Source organism: Elgaria multicarinata, chromosome 5, assembly GCF_023053635.1.
Source record: "Elgaria multicarinata webbii isolate HBS135686 ecotype San Diego chromosome 5, rElgMul1.1.pri, whole genome shotgun sequence".
NCBI lineage: Eukaryota > Metazoa > Chordata > Lepidosauria > Squamata > Anguidae > Elgaria > Elgaria multicarinata.
In genome coordinates this window covers 100,633,522-100,659,683 of record NC_086175.1, presented here as the reverse complement: position 1 = coordinate 100,659,683, position 26,162 = coordinate 100,633,522, and the positions used below count along the sequence as shown (strand labels likewise).

Sequence of the window (26,162 nt, the reverse complement as noted above, 5' to 3'; positions counted from 1 at the left end):
GGTACCTCAGTATCAAGTTTTACAATTCCTGAAATTTTCTTCAAAGTCAATTTTATTTTTTAAAAAATAATAAGTAATTGTGTTGAGAAAAGTTTTTATTACAGAAGGAGTTGTGCAGTAAAAGAGTTCATACAAAGAGGTATTTTTCCTAAGGCAGAAAACCACCCAGCATACAATAGCCAAGAAATGTACAAAAAATGGAATGTTAATTCAAGCTGATAAGTCAAAAAGGATTACAAAAGTCCCTATTAATGCAATAGTGTTACATTTCAATGTTAGGCACTTCTTTGTTTTCCAGAAAAAAAGGACATCTTGAAGAGACCACTTAAATTTAGTGGATGAGACCTTAAACTATGACACTGATAATTGCAGTTAAGGCAAAGATTGGGTTTTATTAAACTGTGTTATGGGATTATAGTGTAGTAAAAAGCTACCAGATAATTTTGACTAAGTGAAAATATAAACATAGGACAAGAAAATCAGAAAACAGGTTAACTACTCCTTTCTTGTAATTTTCAAAAATGCCTTATCCCAGAACAACAAGACTGAACAACAGCCCAAATTTGATTCAGTATTGAGATAAATTTGAAGACTTTGGGAATTTAGGCCAATCAACTGCATAAAGATACCAGCAACTCCGCCTTGCTCCCTTCATGCACATTAAGCACAGCTCTGTATTTCCCAGTAAAAGTAATCCTGTCATAATTCAAAGATGCTTTTACTGGTATCCTCAATGCCTTTAAAAATTGTGATTTATTTATTTATTAATCTTGAACATAAGTGTTAAAATGTGAAAGTTACTCAAGTTTAAGGCAGATTTTACGAAGAAAAAATACCACTAGAAATCATCAACGTAAATATTTGAAGTAGATTTCATAGTTATGTATTTTAGTTTTTTAAGAGAAACTCTTTGCTGGCTTGTGTGTCTCAATGCACTAAATATACAAGAGTTAACTATTGATCCTATAGCTTCACATTCTGTAAACAGGTACACAAATTATCCAAAACCTAACAACTTTGATTTGTGAAAAGAACTCCCATTCTCCTCCTAAAATGAACATATTGCTACAGAGAGGAAAGCTAGACAAGACTGCTAATGTTTTTGTTCCAAAGATTTCTAAAGTTGAAGCAATATACTAGCATGGCACTTGAAGGCCTCCTTTTCTAAGTTTGGTACTATTCGATGTTCTGCAGGATCAGTAAGCGATGCAGGAGACACACAAAAGTTTGAGAGGGCTGCAAGTTATTTGAGACAGACAGTGCTTCTCACAAAGTGCATGCATGCATATTTTTTAAATCCCTGTTACCCTCCAGTCAAATACTATTTTGCTAGAGGTGAAAGTTAGATGAATGCGCACATCACAAGCAGCAATCCCTGTTTTAAATTGCTTTCAATTTTCTGAAGAAACTATTGTCTTGCGCCTAAAAGGTAGGCCAGTAAGATATCTGGCCAGGTATTTTAAGACAGTTCTTAAAGGATTTAGGTACTTCACTCTTCAGAAAGAGCTTGAGTTTACACTTAACCTCTTATTGTTTTCTGTTCAAGAAACATCCAAAACTTCTGAGAAAGGTCTATGATTATGACACCAGGCATTTCTCCTCTCTACAGCAATGATTCACTTGTGAAATACTTCTACAATATAATTAGGGTTACCACAACCAGAACCTGTGTTCATATGGGACCACTAAGGTCATGCTAATTCTTACATATATGTGCTCTGACTTTAAAACTATCATGTGTAGCTCTGGACAATCCAATCTGTAACTACCAATAATGGTAAGGATCCTGAAGATGGTAGCATGTTGGGGAGCAATCATACATGGAGCAGAAATTAAAAGTAACAGGATACTCTAGAAATTCTTCAAGAGTGTACCCCTAACCTTAATATAGTCAAATCTTGATTTTCCCAGCCCTTTTTATTCATATGCAATGCAAACATGATTTATAAAATCCAGCTTTCCAATGGCTTCTCATAAAGTGGCTGAGAACTGCAATCAAGGAATTTTTTTTAAAAATAACTTTTTTGTAGCTTACTGACATCAGAGATGCAATACTTGAATCCTGTCCTTTTTAAAAAACAAAACAAAAACAAAACCCTCATGCATGTCTAATTTTGTAAATCTCTAAATCTGCTTGCTTGGCAAAATGGCATAGTATAAATAAGCTTCCAAAAGCTCCAGGTTATAAAAAGCTGACATCCAATGAAAAATCTGCAGTTAGCCAATTATGCACATACAAACCTTGGATCCAGTATGTACAAAACTAAGAATAATCCTCGTACTCCTGAGTTGTTCAGGGAAACTTCTATGCTCAGATACACTGTGCTAGTCCCTTTCAAATTATGGGAAAGCGCAGAGTGGAAGTTATCAAGAACTGAGAGAATAAGTTCTACAAACATGAAATTTGGTTATTGGCCCTTTTCTTCTGGAACCAAACATCTATAGCTTATCAATTATTTCAAAGTATGCCACAGAAAATTCAAAGACACAAGCACTAAAGAGACTAGTTACTCAAATACTCTCAGTTAAGTTTCTCAGAGTGTGTACACATGTGTGTGTGTGTATGCGCGTGCACACACACGTTTCATTCCTTATTACATGGAGACAAAATTAGTTAATATGACAACATTTCAGAGAAAAGGAATGTAACAAAGATCTCCAATTTCTGGGAGCATGCTAAAATCATTACATGATATTATCCTATTTGGAAACCAGAATATGAAACCTAATACAACCCCCTCCAAAAAGGAAAAGGTCTAGGTTAAGCAGCCAAAGTGAACAGAAATCAAATATGAAGGTGAAATGGAAAAAAGGGAGTTAAAAATGCAATATGATCCCTTCTATATATAGACTATAGTCTGCTGTTGATCTGTAGGAAGTCATATTTCACCAACTATAAAACTGCGGCAGCAGGGGTGGAGAAATAATTCATGAGGCAATATTAGCATTAAGGCCGAGAGGTCTTCGTGTTATTTCAGATCCAGGCTTTTTATGGGATTTTAAGAGACCATAAATGGATTGCAGTGAACTTTTAGCGGAAATGGAAGGGCACTTGTTGACTTTTATGATTCCCACTTGCATCCACTCATTGCTTCTTCTGTTGCTGGTCAGACCATGATTCAGTATTAATGCACAGTTATATTATAATAAGGAATTACACTTGCTGTTCTGTTAGAAGACATTAACTTAGCTCCACTAAGTTCCCTTGTAGTTCTAAGAGTTGTTGAAAACAAAGGACATTGGGAGCCAACCAATGAATTCTAGAAAATATGACACAAAAACAATTTAAAGCTCCAGAAAATCCACCATGTTCTTAACTAGTTGCAATACTCAATGTGTAGGTGGTTCTTTGGACCCCTGAAAGTCAAAAATGTATAAACAGGAAGCTGCAATTTCAAATCCTATCTACTGTGGATTACCGTAACATCCATTTCATTAACAAAACTGCATAATCAGAAGTAGACAACTTTGCACCAAAGTAACACAATAGCTTGGCTAAGCAAGTGAAAGGAATGATTAGTTGATCTCGGGGCTTCTTAACACAGAAGACATTATCCTTGGGAGCACAGTATTTGGTAGCTTTGTCCTGTAGCTCACAGACTTAGTTAGCAAGTTTAATAGTTGTGCTCCTGCATGAATGGGTGCAGACAGGAAGGTCATATGATTGTGCAAGTCTTCTAGTCCTCCATGTGAGATTTCAGTGTGTAGAGGTGAACTGTATCTTGTTGGCCTGCAAAAAAGCAGCAAAATATATTTTTAAATGAAGATGAAAAGTTGTTAATTTTTACTTTAAATGGTTTTCTTTTTTGAAAGCAGAAGTTAAAATATATCAGCCATTTCTCTAGGGAACGTGGCTTATCATTTCAAAGCTGAGCTTGGGAATACATTTATAAGTACCTGAAGTTACTGGATGCAATTGCACATAGCTACACAGAGGACTTTGCACATACAGGGGTGCCCATTCTTTTCTTTTCTATCATAGACTGTTCTTTAGTACAGAGCAGGGGTGAGCAACCTGGTGCTCTCCAGATGTTTTGGGCTGTAACTCCCTTCAGCCCAGCTAGCATGGCCAATGATCAGTGATTATGGGAGTTGTAGTCCAAAATATCTAAAGGACACCAGGGCCCAATCTACACCAAGCAGGATATTGCACTATGAAAGTGGTATGAAAGCGGTATATAAAACGCAGGGGCCACACTACTACTTTATAGCAGTATTGAAGTACACTGACAACTGTTGGGGCCCATTGACACATACCATATACCGCTTTCATAGTGCTATATCCTGCTTGGTGTAGATTAGGCCCAGGTTGCCTACCCTGGTCTACATTTGCAGATACTGCTCATGCAGAATTCCAGAATGGAACCCATATGTAGAAAAACCACAGAACAAAATTAAAATGGAAGATATGCTTACAAGTGAGTTTCCGGCCTTTACTGCCAACATTACGAGAACTGTAAAAAGGCCGTATAATTTCTCATTCCAAAATTCAGCATCAGCAGTAACGACAGGCAAGGGGGGAAATAGGGATATCTTGGTAAGGAACATTCTTAAGCCATCCCACTTTGCCAGGAAGCTCCACTGGAGTCATATTTGTCTTACTTCCAAATCTTTTCAGGATCTGTTAAGGATTGAGGTGCCAGTTTAAATACCTGGAGTATGCAAGACAGTATTCCTCTGTGTAGGTATTATTTTTAAGTGCTTCAGGTTGTTGTTCTTGTTTTGTTAATTTAAGCATAAACCCCGAGATTATGGCGGATCAGAGAAAGACACTGAGACCTAAGGTGTATTTGGACGACGCTTTAGTCCACAGAGTGGAAATAGTCCACTCCATAGATGGCTATTTCTGCGGTGTGTTTGGGTGACATGGAAGTGCTGCTCTTTGGACTATTCCCACTCTGTGGAGTTGTCGTCGCCCCACTACCACCTCTTAGCCTTCCCCACTGAATGGCAGCCCTGCCATTCAGCGGGGAGGAGGAGAGGGGGTGGCACGCCCACTGCTGAGAGATGGCTATGGTAACAGATTAAGAGGAGAGAGGGTTCCGCCAGGGCTTCTTTTTCCAACGATGCTAACTGCAAAGGACACACTGTGGCCTTTGCCAGAGACTGGATCACGTGCCCTGATACACGATGAGACCTTTTCGAAGCCCGTTGCTTCTGCAGCAGCAATGCATGAAGAAACATGTGCTGCCCCTGTCGCAGAAGCAAGAGGTTTTGCAATGGTCTCTTCATGTGTCAGGGTGCTCGATCCAGCCTCCGGAGAAGGATGCAGCAACGCCAAGCGATGTCATCCCTCACAGGGGATCACATGGCTCGATGCTGATGCATCCTTCCATCAGGGCCATGGCAACAGGGAAATGGGCGGCTCTTACAATGCTGCCCCCTTCCCTGTTGCCATGGCCCCAACAGAGAAGGATGTATCAATGCGGAGAGATCTCTGCTGAGGGGACATCATTTGTCTCATCAGAGCCTCTTCTGTCCCCATGTAGTTTCAAGGCAGAGAGCAGGGAGACCTGTGATAGTCAGATTTCCCCACTCTCTGCCTCAAAACTAGATGGGGATGGAAGAGGTGCCGCCAAGACAACCGATACCCTCACAGCAGAGAAGTTTTCTCTGCGTCAATGTGTCCTTCATCCTCGTCCCCATAGCAACAGGGAAGGGGGCAGCTACACCAATGGCACCCACTGCCCCGTTGCTATGGAAATGATGCCGGCAGAGGACTGTGCAAGGATCTGAGCTGCTGCGTCGAGCAGCACAGATTCTTCCGTGTTGCGTCCCATCCCCATTCACAAGAACAGAAGGGGAGTCCTTTGTTGAGGCAGGAGGGATGCAGGGGAATTGGACTCTCAAGCATACCTCCTGCCTCAGCAAAGGACTCCCTTTCTGTTCTCGTGAATGGGGACAGGTCACAGAAGAATCCATCATGCTCGTCACAGCAGTAGCTCGGATCCTTGTTGTGTGTGCCCCCTGCTCCGATCTCAGAGGATGGGTTTCTCCCATAGTTGGATGTTTCACATCCAGCCGCGAGAGGCATCTTTTGCCCTCTCCCCCGCCCCGCAATCCATTTGGAGATCTGCTCAAGGGGATGAAAGGGGTTCCTTCTATCCCCTCAAGCCTATCTCCAGATGGATCAGAGGGGTGGTGGGGGCAAGAGATGTGCACATCCCTGGGAACTTGTGGGGCACCACGATCGGCAGCAGCCCATCCAGGGATGGCATGTGCCCATGCTGGGAACCATGTGGAGAGCTGAGGATCGTGCCACCCCACCAAGGGACAGCACGATCGGGGCTACCCAAGCACTTGCCGGCACTGGATTATTTCCCCTGCTGATGGAGCCCTGCTGTGCTAGAGCAGCCGGGGTTTCTGCCGCTCTTGCCTTGCGACACTGTTGGCAGGGGAAATAATCAACAGTCGTGCTACATGACACGATAACCAATGGTTGTGCAGAAAAACAACTCTACAAACCATTGGTTATCTCTGTTGGTTATTTTTTCAAAATAACCAACCATGGTGTGTTTTTTGCCTGACAGACAACACATTAGTCAAAGGTGCACTATTTAATCAACAGTTGATTAAATAGTCCACCATTGAGTAATGTGTCATCCAAACTGAACTCTAATGTTCTTTATTATAAGCCAAGATGCACATTGCTTAAAAATACAGAATTGGTGATATAACAATTTTGCTATGATACAACTATACTTCCTAGTACTTACCAAGTTGTTTGCTTGCCTGTTATGTGAGACATGCAGCAAAGCATTTCTTCACAGCATCCCTGGGGATAAAGAGAAATACCGATTAAACAAAGAGATTCTCCTCTTATATATTTAAACTCTCTACGCAGACATGACATAATATGTGGGTAATTTTACCACAAACAAAACTGCATTATCTTCCCTTGCCCCCCCCTTCCTTCAAATACCTCCTCAAAACCCACCTTTTCCATGAAGCTTTGGTACAACCTCATAGCCCATGTGCCTTAATATATAACTACACCAAATATGTGGATCTGAAATAGCCACATATTCTTGCCTTATTTACTCTTGCCTCCACATCCATCTCCTTCCTCTATTGCCTCTTTATGTAGAAATATAGATTATAACCGCTCAATTAAAACAAATATATAATTTTTAAAAACTCCATTTACAAGGGTGCTGGGCTTTCTATATTGTCAGTCATGTACTGCCATTCCAACTTTCAAAGGAAGAAGCATTTTAGTTCCATTATCAAATTATTCAGCCATATGGTTTATAATTGCTGGAAGCCAGGTACATATAATAGCAATACATTAAAGTTAATTTCTCAAACTATACACATCACTGATATTTTTTTATTTTATGAACTAGATGCCTTCTGAAACTAATGGAGAAAGTCTTAATAAAAAATTACCTTGCAAATGGTATGTAGGAAATGCTGTACCTAGGAGATAGCATAAATACATTCATTAGCAAGAGCAAATACACTATTTTCCCCCACACTGCTCCTAAAGCAGGCTTGCATAACACATGGTCCATGACAAGTATACTCAAGCAACCATATACTGTTGTCTGCCAAGCAACTGATAAGCTGGCATAGATGATAGGTAGCTTGCACAAAGTTGCAGCCTGACCTACTACAGTGTCTGTAAAATTCAGACTAGCCTCCACTTCACACAGTTTATTTTTCAAACTATTCATGAAAATCGGAGTCAGTTCACTTCATATTAGCTTTTTACTTACAGGAGAATTGTGAAAAATATGAGGCAGGAGCTCATTTCTCAGTGGTAGCAGTTTTTTTGTTTGTTTTTGAAGCAACACTGCTCCCAAGTAGACCCCTTGTATTATGCAAGAGGAAAGCACCCAAATGTGGAAGATGAACTAAAGTTACAGTAGTTAAGCTGGATCTCAGCGGCCATACTTTAAGGAAGCCAAACCAGCCCCCCTTGCATAGGCTAAGATGAGGCACCTGCCCCTCCCTATGTTCCCCCTCAACCGAGAAAGGCTAAGCCATGGGAGCATCTGTGACATAACCCCTTAAGGCTTTGATTTAGTCTACTTTGCCCCTCCCTTGCCTTTCTGGCTCAGAGGAGAAGACCTGCGAGGAGAAGGAGTTGTTACCTACCATGCCAAGGCAAAGAATTGCAAAACGCAGAAGACTAGGGCAAGTCCCTTTTTTTCCCACTGAAAAAGAAAGAAATTGTCACAAATTCAGCAAAGAAAATGTGGATGCATTTTATTAAGGCATACTAATGACATAAGAGATTCAAGAACTTACCCAGAAAACTGAACATAGCGTTAATAAGAAACACAGCTAGAAGAAAATAGAAAAAAATATTTTTAAAACAGACGCAACATTATGTTCATAACTTAAGAGGGATGGGGTAGGATGAGGTAGGGAGGGTTGTATATAGACCACTACTGGAAACAGGATGTTAGACTACATTGACTGATGGAGCAAGGCAGTTCTTTTAAGATGGAGGTGCACGTGGTGCATCCGCATTTGACACAACAGAATTGAGGCAAATGAAGTACATTGTGGTTATTTTAAGGTAACGTAAGTAGGGACAATACAAAAGTAGCCTAAATATTTTGGATTTTGCGCAGGCTTATGGCAGCATTCTGGTTCTCCCCACCCCTTCAAACACACAGCATACTTTAGGTCCACACATCACAAAAGTTTTTGACTTCAGGTGGAGTCTACACTTTCCTCCAGGTTTCCTTATGTGTGAGTACTTAATTATTAAGTTCAATATTAATAAGGGGATCCCCAGCCCATGCAGATGCAACAGAAGAGAATATATGAATCTAAGGATCGCTAAAACAAAACAAGCCCCAATAATTTCAAAATAATGCCAGCATCTTGCCCCTAATTAATACATAAGATTACCTCCCGCCCCATCTCAAACACATCAGCAACCAGAGATCCAGTAACAATAAAAAATGAAGATGCTTTAGACAAATTCCTGAAGAACAATCTACCATTTGCCATGACAACTAAATGCCCTCTCCTTATACAGAGACAATAGATAAGTCCAGGTAGAAGATACAAGAGGAAAAGGCAGGGAATTAAAGCAAACTATGGATAGGTTTCTTTGAGATACAAGCAAAAGGAAACATATAGACATATTTTAAAACAGCATAAAGATATTTTAAAGAAAACCCTTTAAAAGTGCAGTAAACTGAAAACACGATTCAAATGCAACTTTAAACAAACAAAAAAGCTTCATTACTTACAAGCATAACAATAGTGGCTATCAAACGAGTGGGTTCAAACATTCTTTTCAATTGTCTCATAGGTCCCATGAGGAAAATGGTACTGTAACAAGAAACATATTTTAACACAAATGCAAACAGCAAAAAACAAAGAACACATATGCAATGCTAAATTTGCACATTATCAAAGTTTAACCTGATACTATAACTGTATCATTGGAGTCATTAATATGATGACTCCAATGACATATGATACCATATTAGCTGCAAAGATGTAACTCATAAAATAACATTACTCTATGAAGAACAAGAAGCAAAATCACTGATTAATAAGATCAGAAAACTGGGACATTATAGTTACATTACTTCCCACACCCCAAATTAATTAAAACTCATGAGCATGAGATCTTACCCATCTTGCCAACTATTCTGTCAAAATAGTTTGATTCAATTGTAAAGAGAGAAAAAATCTGAGAGATTATGAATGCCAAGAATGAATTGCATAGTTAATTCACTTGTGCAATATTCTACTACCAACTATGAATTTTAAAAAATATTACCTTCCAATGGATGAGATATTTCCCAGCGTGTAAAATACTACAAACAAGATTAATCCTTTCCTGGGAATCCATAGTAGGCCAGTACCCTTGAAAGGAAGATGGGGAGGGGAGAAACAACAAAGAGTGTCTACAACAAATGTAAGTAATGTGTACGGGGGGGGGGGGAAGCACTAGGGTCTAATAAATATAAATTCCAGATTGTCTCATTCATTCTCACAAGACGCTTGTTTCAATTACCTAATGGAACATCAAGCCTTCTGACATGGTCTTTTAAAAATAATATCTCACTATGTAGACCATTCAGTGAAAACCCTGATTTATATAACAATTACAGTTTAAAGAGAGGCGAGGGGGGTCATATATACCAAGAGCAAACTCAAGGGCCAATCCTTATGTAATTAAAACCCATACACAAGAGACAAGCATTAGTAGGCTTGAGGGAACCCAGAGGTTTATAGAAATATGACAAAAACTTTAAGAAAAATCCCTAAGTGGACAACCCCCACCCCCGGCCAAAAAACACCACTAAAATCAGCCTAGTGAGGTCTGAGCATGCTCAGTGTCGCAGAATGCTAAGTGACTACTGGAGGTGGGAAATGAAAAAAAGGGAGGGGAGGAATGGAATGGAGTGTCTGGACTCCTGAACAGGAGCACTCTATACTTTGTTGCAGATCCCAGTTGTTACCACTACTAAACCCCACCGAATTAAATGGGGCTTCTCAGTAGACATGTATTAGATTGCGCTGTAAGACAGGTTGGGCTGAGACAAACTTGCTAAAGGCCACTTATTGAACTTCATAGCCAAGCAGGAATTTGAATCTAGGCTTCTCATATCCATACCATACAAACTGCAGTCATTGCAGCACACTGGCTCTTCATAATGGGCTTTAAACTTATGGTATAGCACTACATGTTTTTTATTTATTTATTTATTTTATTATTACATTAATATACCGCCTCACAGCCAAAGCTCTCTGGGCGGTTTACAACAGTTAAAAATGGTAAATATTAAAAAAGTATCAGAACGCTGTTTCAGAACACTGTAGTACAATCTGTGGCAAACTCAACATCTTGAAACTTTGTCGTTTTCCCTCCCCCACCCCAGTTTCTCCCTGTTTATACAGATATGATAGAACAGAAGTTCACCTACACACAAATAAAGAATAAAAAATGGTACCAAAGAGGAAAATACACACTCAAAAAGTGAAAAAAGTAATTCAATGTTGTAAAAAAGATGTATAAATGAGAATCAAAGGAAAACATTAAAACTTTAAAGAAGAAATGTTAAATAGGAAAAGTGCTCCTTTATTCATTCTAAGAGCTATACATTCTATACTACCTGCACGCTGCATAAACCTGTGTGGTGTAGTGGTTTCAATGTCAGATTAAGTCTAGAGAAATCTAGGTTCAAATCCACACTCAGCCATAAAGTTCACTTACCTTACCTTTCTAAGAGGACAGCTGTGCTAGCCTGTTCCAGAAAAAAAAAATCTTGTCCACCTTAAAGACCAATACATTTATTATGGCACAAGCTTTCATGTACTGAGTGGTGGTGAACCATGTATTGATAACCCACAAAGGTGTGTTATAAATGTACAATCAATAAAATAGAAAAAAAAATCAGCATATAGTTTCAGGCAGTATGGAATAGACCCTATTCAGATGGCACACTAAGCCACTGTGGTTAAGCATTTTGAGCTAAACATTATGGCTTAACATGTTATGTGAACCATGACTTACCATGTTGTATGAACCATTTCTAACCATGGTGGCAACATAACCAGTTTAAACACGCTCACTAACCATTAGCTGCAAATAGGTTAGAGGCTTAACCATGGCTTAGCATGCCGCCTGAAAAGACCCAGTGTAAAGTAGCCTTCCCCAAGCTGGTGCCTTCTGTATGTGCTGAACTATAGCTCCCTTCATTCCTAGCCAGCATGGGCATTGGCTAGTATGAAGTCAAATAGAGTTTCTTAAGAATGAACTAAGGTTGTCTTTGCACGCAAATAATTAGAGCAGTGAATCCACTGTGGAAGTGGAATTCCCACATATTGTTCAGATGTGCAATCTTGTCTTAAGGACTTGGCTCAAGGGAAATCTATTCTTGTCTACAGCAGAATTGAATAATGTAAAGCAGCGATTGCCTGGCTTCCGGCAACATCATGAGCCATTTCCCATGTCTTTCTTCAGAGCAATTTTTCATGTTTTTTTTTCTTTTCTTAAAGTGAGGAATGACCATCCTATTGAAGGAATGGTGGGCTAAAAAAGTAAAAAGTGGACAGCTCAAGTGAAGGCAGAGGAAGGGTCAAGACAATCAACTGAACCAGTTTTCAATTTGCTGATGACTTTGTCTTTGGCATTCTGAACGTGGAAGGAAACAAGGCTTACCCCACTGGGGAAATAAGCACCACAATCTATATGCACCCAAAATCATGTCACCTTCTGTCAACCAAAGTGCTAACTGAACAAAAGCCAATTTATGACTTCTCCTTTGATGCAGAAGGGTCTGATACACCAACCATGAATGAAATGAATCATTTATTGTACATTCCTAAAGCATCTAGTACGGGCTGCATCTCATCAGAGGATATTACATGAGCCATTTGCCTGATCCAGCATGTAAACGTATTATTTCTTCAACATTATAAGTTATTCTGATCTATTCAAGTCTTTCTTCACTGCTTTGAATAAGTGGAAAATGCATCTACACTCTGGACACTCTGAAACAGCAGGACATAGGGGCAGGGAGATCAGTAAAAATTGTTTGTGCCAACACAAGCAAGCAGAAGCACTTTCAGCTAAGGGAAAACCATACAACCCAGTGTTCTACATTAAATTACATTTAGATGGCAAACTTGCGGTTACATACAAGGGAGCAACCAGCCTCTGATTTACAGTGGAACTTATTTTGGAGTAACATGCATAAGATTGTCCTGTTTGAACTGATGTGAAAATCTAACGGAATAGATCAATCAAAATGGTATTTCCACATAGAGCCAAATCTTGAGCCTTGCTTCAGCAAGGATGCAATCAAGTACAATATCAAAATAGGTGACATGGCCTATAAATTTATTTTAATTAGCCTTCTGAATTGTGTAGTTGTTTTAATATTTTTTTACTGTTTTTAAGGTTCTTGGTTTTTGCTGTGTACCACACTGATAGCTTTTTAGCAAATTAAGTTGTATAATAATAATAACAATAATAATAACAACAACAACTCAAAACTTTATTCTACAAAAGCTTATAGGGAGAGGTGAAGGGCAGTCTTACCAGAATAGAGCACAGAACTCCTATACCAAAACAAGCTATGAAGCCTTTTATTCTTGTGTTCCAGCTTAAGGAAGATGCATCAACCACCTGGAAATATTAAAAAGAATTTAAAAGGCAAGCATCAGCGTGTGTAAACCAATACAGAACCAATTGTTTTCAATTTCTTTCAAGCAGCCTAACATGAGAGAAAATTCATGTATACAATATCATAATCTCCATATAATAAAATATTGCTAAAAGAATAACTTGATTTCCAGCTGAATAAATGACAGTTATAACTGTTACTGAATTAAGTGCATTTCCTGAGCTAATAATTCAAAAACATATAACTAATATCATTTTTTAAATTCTACCTATTTATCTGTTTTGTTAGAAGAGATATTCCTTTACCAGTAAGTGTTTTTTTTAAAAAAAAAAGTAGAATTTTTTCTTCAAAAATATGTGCTACTGATCAGCACTATAAGTAACTTTGTGCTTGCACCTTTCAGATGTTCACAGAAAGCAGTTCTTAGGTTTCCCTATTCATTAACTCTGTTTCAGTATGGTATTTGTGTAAAATCAAGACACCTGTTTTACCATAGTCATAGCTTTGTATCAACTGTACTCTAAGATGTTTCAATTGAATTGTTGCAAACTGCCCAGAGAGCTTCAGCTATGGGGCGGTAGAGAAATAAAAGGAAATAAAGACGAATGGAAGCATTCCATCTTTTATTACACAAAGTGTTCACATAATTATGAACTGTATTTTGTTTTATTCTACTCTACACAAGATTTCACTATATTTTGGAGAGTTATTTATGGGATAATGTAGTTTTTGTAAAAAAAAAAAAAAGGGGGGGGGGACACTCCTTTAATAAAAACATATTTGAATCAGTTTTCTATTGTTATAAAACCCAATACACGCACAAACATTTATCCTTTTTTGAAATACAAGAAGTGACTTCTAAGCAAATTATTATGCTACAGTCTGAAATCCAAGCAATTTTACACTTAAAGCTGTGGGGATTTTTGTTGTTGTTGAAAAAAAGAAATAGAGGCAGTGATCCTAAACAGGTGGATACAGATTCTCATGCATTCTCATGGGCTTTTTGATTCTCCGTTTCAAAGAAAAAGGAAAAAAAGATAATGGGTTTAGGCATACTAACAAGATAGTATCGGGCTGTTAATTTCACAAGTCAATATCATTTAGAAAGTGTTTGAGAAACAAAAGTTTCTTTTGACATGCAATAGTTCTTTGCAACCATGGCGAAAATTAAGAGTTATTTATACTAAAGAAGCAAAATACATTATACAAGCATGCTTTCTAGAAAGTTATTATTCACAATAATCTAAGGGGGCATAAACATCAAATCTGCATGCAAGTTTTAAATTTGTTTTAAACTGGTGTTTCCTACATCAGTTTAGTTATAGTAGAGGGATACTTACAGCTTTTATTAGGCAACTGCAATATTATTAATCTGAAGTTATAAATGGATTTGTCAAAGCAACACTAAACTAAGGGAGCTACATAATAAATATTCTGCTGCTTGTCCTACAGTTGGGATTTCCAAAATTTCTAAAGAGGTTAACATATCCTTACAACAACGCAGTAAGATAAATTAACATTAATACCATGCATAGTGCAGATGGAGGGACTGAGGCAGGCAGACAGACAGAGAGGTTTGCTTACCTAAGGCCACCTAGTGAGTTCATGGCAGTGGCTACCTGATTCAGTCTCTTAGGACACAATCCTATGCTGGTTGGGGAATTCCAGAATTTCTATGAATTTTTTCTGCCTAAACATGCATAGGATTGCACCTTTAGCCACTACACTACACCTGGTTAAGAGCAATCCTATGGCCCCCAGACAGGATAATTCAGATACCTGATTCAAGGTCAGAGACAGAGCTCCAACCGAAGTCCCAGGAATCTGCATGCCCCACCGTTTCCCCATCACCACCACCACAGCCAGTGGAGAGAGACCCACACCAGCTATCTCAGAGAGGGGGTAAAGGGAGCATGCCGGTGAGTGGGGAGGGGGACTGGGAAAACTGAGATATGATGTATTATGAAGCCTCTCCAGCCCCCTTCCCTTCCACCGACATTCTCCAATAAGACAGGCGAAAAAGCCTATCTAGCCAAAATGCAGAGCGGAAGAAGCGGGGAGGTGAAGATTGCCTCTGCCGCTCTGCATAGGATGCCTTTAAGCCTCCAAGTTTGGAGGCTTATGGGCATCAACAAAGGATTGTGCCCTTAGCCTTTCAAGACATATTCCCTCAGGGTTGCAGTTCAGCTGCAAGGATGTTATGTTCTCCAAGCACAAAGTTGAGATGTTTTATTAATGGCAAATACAATTCTTTCCTCAGACTGTGCATCTATTGCTATTGCAACTGCTGTATGACACTGTGATTCTGCAAGTGTCACAGGCATGTCACTAGTGAAGTGATAGCGACAAGTCTGTCCACACACAAACACAGCCATCCCATTTTGTAAACCTGGTGTTACAGCCATCCTGGAGCACTTATCCTGGATAGCAGCCATGGCTACCTCCATTTAGCAAACCTTTTATAGATGCTATACATTTTTAGGCTTTATTTAATATTTGTGCACATCACTATTATGCAAAACCAATACTAGAGTACTTATCAAACTCTGTTTACAAAACAAATTGGACATACTGGGAGCATGGCCATCTCCCTACTGCAGGATTAGTCCTTTTTGTATGGTAATGGGTTATCATGTAATAGGTGCCAAGTTACAAGTGAGCACCATAAGCAGTGCTAAGGATTAAAAAAAAAAAAGAGGATCTACGATATTTTTCATCTTCCATCCCACCATTCAAAATGAAAGCTAAATATATCAGTGCTATAGCTTTGGAGAATCAATTGATATCATTGGGTTGTACCTAAGAGTGGCTTTGAGCTAGCAAAAAGTATTTCTGCTCATACAAGGCATGGCACCTGTTTTTCATCTACCTACTGGAGCTTCCCATCCCTAACATTGCTCCTGATGGCTGGGGTTCCTCCAGAACAATATGAGATATGATGCAGAGGACTGCAACAGGTGGGGAAGATCAGTAAAAAAAATCAGGTGCTGTTTCCAATCTTCACAGGATTCAGCCCATTATCTAAAATTATATTAATCACATTAAATTAATAGAACATTTCCCTATTTAAAGACAAATGGCACCAATCTGCGAACACTGCCTTGGTTTTGCCTGTATTGCATTTTTTAGGCATTGCATGTTGTTAGAAGGAAACATTCTAGTTATCACTATTAGTAACACACTACAGAATCTTAATACCCTTTACCAGCTTCACAAATTAATACCAACTGATCCTCTAAAGCAATTGTTGATTAATGTGTGGATTAAACCCAATACAGCTTGCAGCTCAAGCTTTAGAATGGACTTAATGATCTTGAGGATACACCTTGAGACAGTGGTATTTTGTTCTTCACCTCCTTATGCCTTGCAAATTCTGCCCAGGGTGCCTTTGGTAGTAAACAGCTATTACACACTTTCTCTTCACAGTTCCTTCAATACGTCAAAAAATACATGTATTTTAAGCTTTTTTGTAATATGCAAGCTTAGCTAAAATATTGAGTTGAAACGGCTAAATAATCAACAGATGGTTTGAGCTAAAATCGTGATGGCTCTAACGAAAATCCCTTTTTAGCCCTTCTGCCACACTCAGACTGAGGATGGATTTTGTGCACTTTTACAAGAGCCTGTTAAGCTGTAAGTAACGTGTGGTTTCGAATCCATTGGAACAGGTTACCGAAGAAAGGATGACAAGTTTCTCGGGTTAATTAATGTAGATTTTTTTTTTTTTTTTTTTTAAAAAGGCCTTTCCAATCTCCTGGTTCTGCCTGTGATGTCAGGGGCTAAAAATTCTGGCAGGAAGAAAGGAAGTAATTAAAATAAAGACAAAGGTTCACACCTTTTGAAGGGGGGCGGGGATGGTTTAAGCTCTCGAAGGAGTCTTTCATGCTGCAGTTAAAGGCAGAGGAGCCCCGCCAAAGGGTGAAGGGGTGGTCTTCCTAAAAAGGGGGGGACGGACAGGGTCAGAAGGCAAGAGCCATGCTGCGTCAGAAGAGGATCCAATTAGTCCAACATTCGGTTCACACAGTGGCCAGTCAGCGTCAAGAAATATATATATATATAAATAAGCTGGGAACACCTTGACAAGCAAGTCAAGCCGGATTGCGATGATTATCCTAGAATTGGTTATTGGGATGCTGAGAAGTTTGAGTGGTGAGAAGGAACTCGGTGCGGGGGGCTGAAGGGAGCCCGGGCGAAGAAGCGACGCAGCGGCTGCGGAGGAAGACAGCAGGGCATGACAGAAGAGACAAAGGGAAAAGTCCAAGAGGGAAGCCGGACCCGAGCGACGAAGGAGGCACCCGGGAGAAAGAGTCGCCGGGCGGAACCCCCTCGCAGCGGGAGAGAAGCTTACCTCAGCCAGGGGCCCCGGGTCCTCCGCGTCCCGCCCGTTCAGAACCCGCTTCAACTTGTCCATTCCACACGGCCCAGACACTTGTTGTTGCCCGCCGAGTTCCGCCCACAGCGATGTTGTCTCGGCTCAACCCGACACCAACCAATCAGCCCACCTTTCGCTTCCGAAAACTACAACTCCCAGCATGCGGCAATCCTTAAACCTCCCCCTCCCCCACATACCCCCGTGTCTATAAGAGCGACCAATCCGATTCCTCTGACGCAGTGCATTCTGGAAGTGCAGTCGATATGGTTTCTAGAGCTGGGTGTTGTAAAGCTGTGACAGTCGGGGCGACGCCCGCTCCGGCCTTGGGCTCGTCATTTGTTCCCATAGCATGCAGAGGGAACGCCTGAGAACCAGATATGGGGCCTTCTCTTTCAACTGAGAACAGCTGGAAAGCAAATGCTATAACGTGGACCTAGAAGGGGCGGTGAGGCCAGCCAGGTGGTGCCGCGTCCTCTTTAGGCCCTGGGCTTGGTAGCCGCCGGAGCACCTGCCCAAAAGGGCAACAGTACGTTGGGCTTCCTACCTCGCTGAGTGTCACAAAACAAATCACTGGCTTCCCATCCTGTTCTGCCTTGCATGGCCTCCTGGATAAATTCGCTTTTTTATCATTGTGAAATTACAACAAAAGAGAGAATATAAGAAAAAAGATATGAATACATAAATGATTTGCATATATTCATATCAACAAATACATATGAAATGCATATATGTGAAAATACAACTTTCTAGCAATTAACATAAGCTTAAAAACAGACCAGATCTCCAAATAAGTACCCATTTGATGGTGGCATCTATATGCCACCCATTCAAATATTGAAAGCATTGTAAGTTTCTCAGTCCATTGCATTATAGGAGGGGAGTGTTTGTTCTTCCAATGTTGTAATATCTCTTGGTTGTCAAAAGAGCACAGAGAATCCATTTATGCAGGTAGATAATTTAAGAGCATGTACATCAAATATTAAAATCTTCTGGTACAAAAGTAATCTGTATAATAACTTCCAAAAAAGAAACAACTACTGGACATTGCCAAAGCATACATTTAAAAGAAGCATTGCCTGCATTGTTAAGTAAAGTAAACTAGGGTGACCATATGAAAAGGAGGACAGGGCTCCTGTATCTTTAACAGTTGTATAGAAAAGGGAATTTCAGCAGGTGTCATTTGTATGCATGTCGCACCTGGTGAAATTTCCTCTTCGTCACAACAGTTAAAGCTGCAGGTGCCCTGCCCTCTTTTAAATCTGGTCACAGTATAGCTGCAGTATACATCCTGCAGCTTTAACTGTTGTGATGAAGAGGAAATTTCACCAGGTGCGACATGCCTACAAATGACACCTGCTGAAATTTCTTTTTCTTTACAACTGTTAAAGATACAGGAGCCCTGTCCTCCTTTGAATATTGTCAGCCTAAGTAAATCGATGAGTTGTTTTCCAGCCCATTGTATTTGTTTATTACCCTCCATGCACCCACACTTGTCTTGTGCCTTTCAGTCCCAAATCCAGCTTGGGAGGATGGAGTGCCTAGGGCCAGTGTCACTACAAGGTAAGACTGGATTACATTGGAATTCAAGTTTTTTTATTCTGGATTTTGAATTGCACCAATCAGTTTATTGAAGGCAACCAAATACAAGGTGTTAGCCAACTACATACACAAAAGTTATAGACAGTATAAAAACGTGTCATATACAAAAGAATAGATAAAATGTTAAAATATACATGGGCATACAACTAAAACCTTTCAAGGCAGGCCACATGAGTTTGTCTAAGCTGAGCAGCCTTCAAAGCAAATTTGGCTGTGTTGATTTGCACCATTATTTTTATTATTAACTGTCACATTACAAGGATGGGCATTTCATATTTCTTCCATGTGTATTCATCCACTGTTGATATGGGAGACAGTCTGAAGCAGAGAGCGTGTTTTAGAACAGACAGAGGCAGAAATGTGTTTTATAAATAGATATCAGGAAGTTCTTAACTAAACGTAATTAGATGAAACAGAAATATTGTTGAAAAGAACAAGAAACGGCCAGAGCACCAGCTCTAGTTCAGTTTCCACAGCAACACTATCTGTAATCAACAGTGACAGCTGAATATAGTCAACATAGTCAGGGAGATAAGCCTAATTATGTGATTGTATGTAAACTCATAAGGTTTGTAAATGTTGCACAATTTTTCCATAGCATGTTCTTTGGTGGGTTCTAGGAGCCTTCATCATTGCACTTTGCACAAAGTACAATTTTAATGCAAATACAAGAAATCATATTTCAAGTACTTGCACAGGCATGTGCAAATAGATGCATCAAACATTTTTGGCCATCAAAAATCAACCTGAGAAGAACATAGTATTTCAAACAGACAATGCTATGAAGCATCTAATAGAGGAAAATTGGAAGAAACCATTATTGCCAACTATTATTTTCTGTGGCATTGCTTTACGCAGAAAAAACACAAATGGAAATGTACAATGTTTGAAATTCACATTGAAACAGATGAAACACTATGGAAACATTTGGAAAATTCTCTAGTTACTGCTTGCTATGCATCTGTCAGTGTGGAAAATGAACAGATTAAGCTGTGTTAAGATACAATAAGAGAAATTGTTTCTTCAGCCAACATTTCAACTGGATTTTCACTCACTGCTGATTAAAGTACTGACATATTTTGAAAGGAGCAATTGTCACTTGGTATATGTTTTGTTGATGTAGCTGTCCATGGAATTCTTCAGGGTGACTCTCTAAGCTGGGAGTGAGGGTTCTACTCTTACTTGAATGGTCAGATCCAGAAGGTCGTGCTTGGGGAATATTGCTCGGTCTCATGGACTCTCCACCATGGGGTTCCTCAGGGGTTGGTTTTGTCTCCCATGGTATTTTATATCTACATGAAACCATTATCCAAAGTTCCCCTGTATTCTCCCACCAGTATGCTGATGGGGCACAACTCTACTTCTCCTTTTCATCTTCATCAGCTGAGGCTGTGGATGTATAGAATGGTGCTGTCATGCCTCCCCTTGAGGATTCCTTGTCAGACAAGAAACCCTACGAGGAATCAGAGGGAGAAATCCAGGAGGCACCCTGCCAGACTGCCTGTGAACAGCCAGGATCATCTCAGGTTTCACAAGAGAGCTTGGACTAAAGAGTGGGAGGGGAGACATCTGCCTACCCCAAGAGAGAGAAACCATCTGAAGAGACTAGCTCAGCTTCCTTCTCCAAGATGCAGCTCCTAGCTGCAAGGTCTCCTCGGGAGGGAGTATGTCTGAATGTCCATGTATGGTTGCATCTGAGGACTGGGTGGGATCCAAAGTTTTAAAAAAACTTCCAATAATTCTGCATCTTTATGGCGACAAAACCTGTCTTTAGTTCTGCACTTTGTTTGCCTGATTCTCTGGCTTCTTGCTCCTGATTTACAATCCCAGACTGCTCATGACCCTGTTTACTGCCTGTTCCGTTGATCTTCATACACTGTTATCTTCCCAGCTTCCCACCCTGGCATACTTTTGATAACACAGCCCTGGTTTGGCATTCCAGACTCCACAGGAACGACCTGGCTTCCCTCAACCATTCTCATGTTCTGTTCTTTGGCTGGCTGAAAACCTAGCGCTGCTCTGCCACAAATTAACATTCCAGAGCAGGACATCTACAACAATGATCTCAATGAGGGCTAATAAACTGAACCTGAATCAAGACAAGAGACTGAGGGGTGGGTGGTTCTTCTTACTGATGGTGGATGTTCATCCTGTTCTGGATGGGATTGCACTACCCCAAAGGAGCAGGTTCATAGCTTAGAAACCAAGAGGTCTGAACATATAACACCAATTCTGGTCCACTTGCATTGGCTATCTCTATATTTTTTTTATTATTTTATTTATTACATTTATATCCCACCATTTTTCCTCCAAGGAACCCAAGGCAGTGTACACAATCCTCTTCCTCTCCATTTTCTCCTCACAACAACAGCCCTGTGAGGTGGGGTTGGGCTGAGAGTCTGTGACTGGCCCAAAGTCACCCAGTGGGTTTCCATGGCTGAGTGAGAAGTAGAACCAAGATCTCCTGACTCCCAGTCCAACACCTTAGCCACTGTTTCCATGCCTGATTCAAAGTGCTAGTTTTAACCTATAAAGCTTTATACTGCTCAGGATCACAATATCTGACAGAGTGCCTCTCCCAACCTAAACCTACCTGCACACTATGGTCAAAATCAGAGGCCTTCCACCGAGGGAGGCTCGGAAGGTGGCAACAAGGGAGAGGGCTTTCTCTGTGGTGCCCCCCCCCCCTCAAAATTATGGAATGCTTTCCCCACTGACTAATATGGCCATCTTTTCAGCACTAGGTTAAAATTGTCCTCTACTCCCAGGCATTTGACAGTATACGATAAGGCATTTATGTCAGCTGTTTCTATCAGGTCCAGTATCTTATTGAAACTTTTAACAGTTTAAATTCTTTAAAATTTTGTACGTTAGACCTTTTATGTGATAACTTCTATTATCTTGTATTGTGATGTGTATTTTTGTGAACCTCGCAGAGAGCCTTGCCTATTAGGAACTATAGAAATGAAATGAATTATAATTGGTTCTGAAAATGTGATTCAAGAGGAGTTTCTTGGTTTTGCAATACTACATGAATTAGATGCTATCTCAATTGCCAATACAATTATTAGTGAGTGTACAAAACATGGCTTAAATCTAGAAAAACTACATAACCAAAGATATGATCGTTGCTTTACAATGGCAGGAAAGAAAGGTGGTGTGCAAACTAAAATAAAGAGTAGGTCTCCGAAAGCTGCTTTTCTCCACTGTGCAGCAGTTAAAGCTATCATCAGTTGTTTTTGTTCCATGAGAGTATGATGAGATGTCTAATTCCAGCTGAGCCATTACTAAGTGGAACTAGTTGAACGGCAAAATATGAAAGTTTCAGAATCCTTTCCTTTGAATTTTTTTTTAAAGAGTTAAGCATTCTAGCCACTTCAGCTTCAGGTAAAACACACCAGTAGGCGTATCCGTTACAATTAGCTGCAAGCTCAGGAAATTTCCTCTTCTGTCTTCTTGTAATTTCTACCTATTCTGCAAGGCTAAGATCTGTGATACAAGTTTTCCAAGCTACTGAGGTTAGTATTATGAAAGTATACCATCATATTGAGGACTTCTGAAGCCTATTGCATGGCCACAGAGAATATGCAGAAGAGCACTTCAAGGAAATGTTCAATTTAGTTCAAAAATTAGCAGACAGGCTGGATATTGATTTAACCATTCCCAGACAGTGTGGACAGCAGAAATTCCGCTCCCATTTTGGTGGCTCAAAAGTTTCAGTGATCAATCTATGTGCCATACTTAGACTTAATAATCTCATCACTGGAAAGCTGGTTTGCTGCAGAATACAAGCATCTTTTTAGTCTGGCTTGGCCCAGTATAAATGGCACATGAAGAGTTCAAAACCAGGATTGAGGAAAAAATCAAAGTGTATAAAATTAAAAACTTAGAAGCTGAAGCATTCACCTGGTTTGAGACGAGGCTAAATAAGGAGAAACAAGAGCATGGGAGATTGAAAATGGACTTCTGGATTTACTAAAGCACACCGATTTCTTTCCTTCTATTCAGGAAGCATTTCTTATTGCTTTAACATTGCCTGTAACAACCTGCAGAGTGGAAAGGTCATTTAGCACTATGAGAAGGGTGAAAACCTGGTTAAGGTCAACAATGACATGACCAATTATTTTAAAAACCCTTCAATGTTGGATGGTATAAAGTTATTTTAGAGCAATTACAACATTTTGAAGAGAGAACAAAGCAACATGAAGATAACTTTTTTAAATAGTAAAGGTTAATTTTATGCATTCATATTTCTGTTCTGTATGTATATATTATGTTGGTAACAATATACTTTGCCGCACCCCACCCTGGAAAAAAATGTGTGCACATCCATGGATCATGGCTTAATCAGCATCACATGACGGGAGGGAACAGAACCCGCAAGAAGTGTTAAGAAGTGAGGCATCTGCAGCAGAAAGCCAAAATAAATATCTCTGTGACTCTCCAGCACAGACCCCTAGGGCTTCCCCCACTGCAGTTGTGCAGATAAAGCTTCATTAATTGATTCATGCTAATATTTTATTTTGAGCAGCTATGCAGATGACATTGGAGCATAGTAACTTATGCATACTACAATTCACTGTAGTGTTGTAACTACAGGCAACAGTGGAGTTTTTCTCCTAATGTAAATAGCAGCATCTATTTACATCTGGAGGATGACACATTCTTCACTCCTGGTTTAAGGCATATAATCCCACTTCTACAGCCTATGGTCTAAAGCAGGGATGGGGAACACATCATCCATGTTATTGGACTGCAGCTCTTATCAGCCCTAGCGCATAGTCCAACAACGTCTGGAGGGCCACACATATCCCATGCTTACTCTAAAACAAGCGTCTTCCCCTGGGGTTGGAGTTGGTCATAGAAGAGATGTTACACAAATAGAAGGCAATAGAGCTCTGCAATCTATTAAGGAATCTCCCCCTCCAACTCCCATTCTCAAAACAGAGAAAATTGAAGTAGAGGGAATTGTGAAATGTGATATTTTTATTTAGTGACAGGTGCTTATAGTATAAACATCATAACAACATGAAAGACCGTTTTTCATGCAGAGTGGGGTACAATCTAGCAAATGCTTCTGTACAAGTCCCATTGAAACGGAGGGGAGTTATACAATGCAGTTTCCATTAATTTAACTAGTGCTTGAGGTATTGTAGATATTGATGGTATACTGTACCTCACCAAGGTTTAAGGTTGCTTAATTTCACCAGGAAAGGAAATGCTTACTATAACAATTCCCATATACAAGAGACTTTACTTTCTTATGTATGACACAGTATACAAAAAGATGTAAAATGGTAAAGAGCTATTGGGCATTTCTTCCTGCAGGGAACTGGTGTGCTCCCCAACCCCCTTCTGCTGTGTGTGTTGTATTACCAGGTTGACATTGGGTGTATTTACACCATACAAGGCTATAACCCAGCTAGGCCTGAAAAGAATAGTAAACATATAAATAAATATTACTAGGCTTGGATTTGAGCACACTTGTAAATTAGCAGGTGGCAGTACAGAGAGGCACCAGTTCTAATATCTTCTTGCCATTTTGTTACTTGAAATTAAACACACACTAAACATCATAGGACTAATTTCCTCATACTTACAAGTTTACCTTTACTTTCAGGATCTTTCCTTTTCATCGAATAAATTCTATGTGAAAACTAGCCGCATCTTTTTCATCCTAGTTCTTTCCCCAGGTCAAGCAGTCATCAGCTTTGTCCTGTTTTGACATATGACTATTATTCTTGAACAGAAAGGCAGTCATGACTGGATATACAGTATGACCAGTTGAGGGATTCCTAAGAATACAGTATCAGTTTGGCCATCTAACTTCTTCCTTAGTAAATTCTGGCATCAACACATGTGTGTTATTTAAACAATGAATATACCTAGTAAAGGAGTCATTTTTCGGAGGAAGCTGAGTCACTAAATTGATGAGTGATTTCATAAAGTCAAGGTCTCCCCCTGCAGGTATGTTCAGTAGTGACCTTAGCACCGCTCCTTTTGAGTGAGCCTTAATAAGTCTTTAAAATGTAGCCCAATCCTATACATGTTTATTCAGAGGTAAATCCCACAGGGTTAACTGGAACTTACTCCTAACTAAATGTGCATAAGACTGGACTTCGTATCTTAAGTCTCCCCATAAGGTAGGTTGTTTGGCCCTTTAGGAATAAGGAAACTAAGGCACAGAGAAGAGTTTACTCATCACCGCAAAGTGAATGAATAATACAGAACAAGCAACCCAGTTCACAGCCTCTTTTCCCTTCAGTCCAATAGACAATAGTCGTGCCAGCAGAAAAGCGTATGCTAGGTAGAGAATAGTACTAAGTCCGCTGCCATCACAAGTTTACTGTTCTCCTAATATTACCAATAACCTCAATTTTGCTTCTTGTCCACCTCCAAGAGAAATGGCCAAGTAAAAGAGAAATGTTGAAGGACTGAATGTTATTATGCTTGGAAAACATTTAATTAAAAAACAGCTCCCCAAGCTGTATAGTTTGCCTCTTACAAGAAATAAGGTATGAGACCAGAACAGAGCACTTAAGCAGATGAAACACAGGTTTTATCATTGGGAGAGCAAGGAAAGAGGGGTGTTTAGGGTAGCATAAGCTACCAACTGAATGCAAATACGAATATCCTTGTAATCCTTATGTTAAAATACCAATAACTTAAAATTACATTTCTAACATATTTGCAGCAGCCCATTAAAAAAATACAAACTCAGTTACTAGCACTTTATACAAGAAACATCACGTGAATTTACCCACTCTAACAATATAATCAATTTCCCTGTGTTCTTTTTTTAAAAAATTGGAGGCAATGTCTTTAGACTATAGGAATATGGTGCTGGGCAGTTTAAACAAGCATTATCCTATTAATATCTAGCCTGCTTAAGAACTACAAAGTCAAAACTGGTAGAAAGCAGGCAGAATAGGTTCCCACCCTTACCTGTACTCGGCCAAAATTATTCAATTCTTTCTGAAATTGCTTTCAGGTCTGTGAAATATTTAGGTTCCCACCCCACCCCACCCCTGAAGAGAAATAGCATCTCCCACGTGTCTAATTAAAGACAGACATTAAGCAACTGA

At 39.8% G+C, this 26,162-nt stretch overlaps 1 protein-coding gene across 1 annotated transcript; it reads right to left on the bottom strand.

Moving 5' to 3' along the window:
• Positions 1-77: 77 nt before the first annotated feature.
• Positions 78-17,606, bottom strand: SFT2D2 (SFT2 domain containing 2). The gene is made up of 9 exons (XM_063126902.1): positions 17,455-17,606; positions 13,022-13,108; positions 9,752-9,837; positions 9,213-9,294; positions 8,254-8,289; positions 8,101-8,159; positions 7,390-7,419; positions 6,717-6,775; positions 78-3,730 (listed from the first exon to the last, which is right to left on the bottom strand). Exons 1-8 carry the CDS (start codon positions 17,515-17,517, stop codon positions 6,736-6,738), a joined length of 483 nt encoding a protein of 160 aa, XP_062982972.1. The 5' UTR covers positions 17,518-17,606; the 3' UTR covers positions 78-3,730; positions 6,717-6,735.
• Between the last annotated feature and the right edge of the window lie 8,556 nt (positions 17,607-26,162).

Bases quoted from the DNA above. Each gene is read 5' to 3' on its own strand.
- SFT2D2 (XM_063126902.1), bottom strand. From the start codon at position 17,517: ATGGACAAGTTGAAGCGGGTTCTGAACGGGCGGGACGCGGAGGACCCG. The intron at 13,109-17,454 runs GTAAGCTTCTCT...TAATATTTCCAG, and splicing joins ACCCGGGGCCCCTGGCTGAG to GTGGTTGATGCATCTTCCTT. The intron at 9,295-9,751 runs GTAATATTTTTT...TTCTTGTTACAG, and splicing joins AATATCTCATCCATTGGAAG to TACCATTTTCCTCATGGGAC.